Source organism: Haliaeetus leucocephalus, unplaced genomic scaffold (genome assembly GCF_000737465.1).
Source record: "Haliaeetus leucocephalus isolate CR32 unplaced genomic scaffold, Haliaeetus_leucocephalus-4.0 Scaffold696, whole genome shotgun sequence".
Lineage (NCBI taxonomy): Eukaryota > Metazoa > Chordata > Aves > Accipitriformes > Accipitridae > Haliaeetus > Haliaeetus leucocephalus.
In genome coordinates, this window is record NW_010973132.1 from 2,061,753 (window position 1) to 2,066,027 (window position 4,275).

Here is a 4,275-nt window from a genome sequence, read left to right on the forward strand (position 1 = left end):
GGGAGGGGTTGGGGGGGGGGGGTGGGGGGGTCTGTGTGTGTCTCGGGTTCAGCGGGTCTCTCTTTCTCCTCAGAAGTCACAAACGACGTGGCCTGGGAGGATTCGCTGATGATCGGCCTGGAGGGAGCCCTCCTGGGGTGGTGCGTAGCTCGCCTGGTTCTTCGCTTTTCCGCATCGGGCCCGCCGGGAACAGTGGGGGCGGTAAATTGCGGGGGCAAAGAGGGGCTTCTGCGAGGCCGGGAGGGAGCCTGGAGACCCTCCGGGTTGCGCGCCGGGGTTTCTTAGGGGCTCGGTAAACCCCGAAGTGCTTCTTGTACCCGTGCTTCGTCATTTCGGGTGGAGAAACCTTTTGTAGGTAGGTAGCTTTAGGTTTTGTCAAAATCCAGAGTTTTGCCGCTCTCGCCTTTGTTGGTGGAGAGGAACGTTTGAGCAGTGCGGTGAAAGACAGCCTAGCCTTTACGTCTCTTCCTTCTGCTCCTTCCCTAAAAGGTCTGTTGCCTAAATAAAAACATCTCTGTCTTAGGGGGTTTTGTTTAATACTGAAAATGAATAACTCCTGCTGCTCTATTCACAAGACTACAATTAGCAACAGGTTTTGGTGACTCTGGCATTAGTCTGATGGGAAGGATGTAAATATCATCTGAGGACTTACAGAACCAGTAGTTGGTTTAAGTTATGTTTAAAGGCTATTTTACAAACGGTAAGGGCTGGGAACTTTATAAGACTTGCCTCCCCCCTCCCCCCTTCCCTTAGCATGAGGCAATAATCTGTTTTATCAGGAAGAAATTTCATGTCTGTGACCTGGCACAGGCATTGTTTTACCAGTTAAATCCTGTTTAAGTAGTATAGCCTAAACCACTCTGTGATAATAAGAGATGTATTTTCTTCCTTAACTGCAACTTCACTTACTACAGAGATTACTTCTTGCACAACATGCCCAACTTTTTATGTTCATGCTCGACAGAACCGAAGATTTGATGTCCTCTGACAAGCATGCAGTGTCTGTGGTTTCAGAAGCTTCTGTTTAATAGTATTTTTGTATTTCTCCTTTTAGTGCTTACAATGCGTTATCCTGTCGGTTATGTGGCTTGACTGTGGGCTTCATTCTTTATTCTGCCTCCAAGGACCTGGCGTATCTCCGAGGCTTATTCTGTTTCTTCAAGGACAGGATCCTCTGGTGAGTATACTGTAGTCTTACGGTCAGTGATTTCACGGGAATTTGTAAGTTATTACAACAGGGTGTACAACTAATCTACAGTAATAAAAGCAGCTTTACTTTTGACTGAGCATGTTGGTGTGGGATTTTAATATCCTCTATGCTTAAATTGTTTGTATTGGTGTGACTCCATTTGATTTGCCTTGCACTTCTTGAGTGTCTTCATGTAATGTCAAGGTTTAAATTTAGTTGTTTGCAATACTGAAATCTCCTTCAGTTCCAGATTCACTTAGCTAATGTAAGGTATCAAAGTAGTTCCATGATAGATTGAGAACTTGACTACAGAAACTGTAAATTAGTTATAGCTGGTGATGAGAGGATCTTATGATTTCAAAGTTAAATCATTGTTATGTTTTTAATATTTTCATACTGTATTGACTACTTCTGGCAACAACTTTTTATCTGCTTTAAAATCATCTTAAATAATCTGTCTAAACAATGAATGCAACTATGGGGTTTTTAACTGTTTTCCTTGGGTTTTTTTTCCTTTCCCCTTTTGTTTTCCAGTTATCTCTTAAAAAACCAAATGATAATAGAAGCTTCTAAGGTGAATTTTCCTACTGTGACCTTAAAGAAACAACTGCAGGAAGTAAGGTTTCTACATTAATTTGTATGGAAAATATTTTTACAATGCTGATATTTTTGGATATTAGTCCAAAAATATTAATATAATCGCTTTTTTTTTAAGTGCATAGGGTGGAGAAAATACTGACTTATAATACAGTGACTGACTTAAATGTATGGGATGTGCAAAACATTTTCTAGAACCACTTATCTGCAAAACATATCCAGTTCTAGCTAATTTTCTGGCAAAGGTGTGTTATCCTTTTATCTCTACACTTTGAAAAGAAAAAAAAACAAGAATCGTTTAGACAGACTTCACCTCAGTATTACTACTTGTGTAGTCCCTAGAATTGATAAGCCACTGTTGAAGAATTTAAAAAATAGCAATTTGTTAATTTGAAAGGGATTCTAGCACAGTTGTATTTATGCCTATGGAAGCTCAACACAGCATGGCAGTATTTACTTGTAGTTTCAGAGACAAGAGTAGAACCTGCTGGCTTTGGTGTTTAAATTGGCTGTTCTTTTCTGTAACTTGGTTAGTTGTTAACTTAGTGAATTATCTGTCCCGTAGCTCAAATAAAGTAACTGTGTGTAGGAGACAGCCAGTGTATCCAGTATTTATGTGCTTGCTTGTTCCTTACTTTTTCTTCTTTTTTTAGTTTCTGTTCTAAGCATGGAAATGGGCCTGTGACTTTTTTTAAGTTTTGTCCTCTTTGAAGTAATCTTCCAGTGTCTTACCATAAGATCAGAGTGCTTTTATAGGTCAGGTGAGGTTCAAATGCAAAAATCTTATCCACGCAAGACTTCTAAAGTTGAGACACATTTATCTGAAGTAAAAAAATGGTAGTACTTCATTGCAAACACAAATTATGTGACTGTGGAGAGTTTGCTTGTTGACTAGAACAAGTGCAAGAATCTGGTCTCTGCTTTTTGAGACATAATGTCAGCAGGATTTTATTTTTGTGCTTTAGATGTGTTAACTTAAATCCCAGACTCTGGAAATGGCATTTTGGAGGGACTGTCCACATGTATTCCTAAACTAATGGTGAAACGGTCTGTCCAGATGTTGTCAAAGAAGGTCTCCGGCTGTGTAAAAACTTGTAACGAGTTAACTAGGAAAGATTGGATTGATCATAGTAAGGCTCCAGCAACTGTCTCCTTGAGTATTTCCAGACATCTCTGAAAGGGGTTATGCTGGCACACATTCATCTATCTCCTCTTTGTAGCTCAGGCCTCTGATTTGGGTGCCAGTTTGGCTGTACTAGACATGCAGTCTAGAGATTAAAGACTGCTAAGTTTTCCATCTTGAAAGTCAGCTGCTCTTTAGCCACTGAAAGTGGGGTGCAGATCATTCAAAGATCCAGTGTCAGGACATTTTTCTCTAGTTTTAATACTCTTATTTCTCTTTTTTTCTAGGTGAAAGAAAAGCTTGTGAAGGCCCACATTCGCATAGAACTGCTGATGAAAAAGCTAGAGGAACTGGAGCAAAAGAATAATGTGGCAGAAAGGCAGAGCTCTGCATCAGGTGGAGATGGCCTACTGCCAAGATATGCAATAGTCAGAGTCAACTAATAATATGCCATTTTCAAAAATTAATGGAGTTGTTTCTGCACCTCTGCTGAATTTGTTCATTGTGATGAAACAATGAACCAGAACAGGTTTGAGTGTTATCTGTCACTTCTATCTGTGCATGGAAAGAACCAATGCTTAAGTGCATCCCTTCAATCCAAGGGGAACACCTGAAAATCTGACATACTGAAGTTATGCTTGGAAAAATGAATAGCTCACCCATGCAGCACATCGCTCTCTGAGATGGTATAACTACGACTTTGTTTCTCTTTAGTGACTTCAGGGGTAAAAACAGCCTTTGAAATACTAAAATCAGGTTTCTGGAACCGTACAAAACGTACTAACAAGATGATATTCAAGAGGAGCTATTATAAATTGAACATTCTTACAGAGATCTAAAGTTCTTGTCCTACCTTTTCATATGGATACAGTGTTAATGGCAGCTAGCTGTTGGTCAAGTGGCTCATTAGCTGCAGTCCGGTATGTGAGGCACTGCTAAATGATTACTTCTTTTAGATTTGCTTGTGTGCGTGGCCTGCAAAAGGAGCAAGCTAGCATGTCACAGAAGCTGCACAGTGTGCTTAGTGCATGCATGTGGACAGCACAATGCTGGCTGGAGCACAAGGTTTTGGATTTTTAATTTGGGCGCAACCCATGTGCCAGCCGAGTCCTCTGGAAGTGCAGCCCCATGACTGCACAGGACTGGGTCAAGTTCTGGCAGCTCCGTGAAGCTTAGGCTGTGAGCAACTGCCTTTAAGAGATTTGAGCCTTTCTTTCAGGGGCTGAAGCTGTGAAACCAAGGAGCGGTCTTCTGTTCAATCGTGGGAACACTGCTCTGCTTAAGTTGTGATGATCTGCTTGCTGCCTTCACTTGGCCAATCAAGATGTTTCATAAAAAATACCTAATGGGTACTTGCTGGCATTTC

General features: G+C 40.9%; 1 protein-coding gene across 1 annotated transcript in view; it reads left to right on the forward strand.

Annotated features, from left to right (window-relative positions):
* Positions 1–4,275, forward strand: part of OIP5 (Opa interacting protein 5) — a 4,667-nt gene extending 392 nt beyond the window's left edge. Inside the window, exons 2-5 of the mRNA XM_010580204.1 lie at positions 74–140; positions 1,055–1,177; positions 1,724–1,805; positions 3,197–4,275. Coding sequence (XP_010578506.1) covers positions 74–140; positions 1,055–1,177; positions 1,724–1,805; positions 3,197–3,352 — 428 coding nt within the window. The 3' untranslated portion in view covers positions 3,353–4,275. The remainder of the gene's footprint in view (positions 1–73; positions 141–1,054; positions 1,178–1,723; positions 1,806–3,196) is intronic.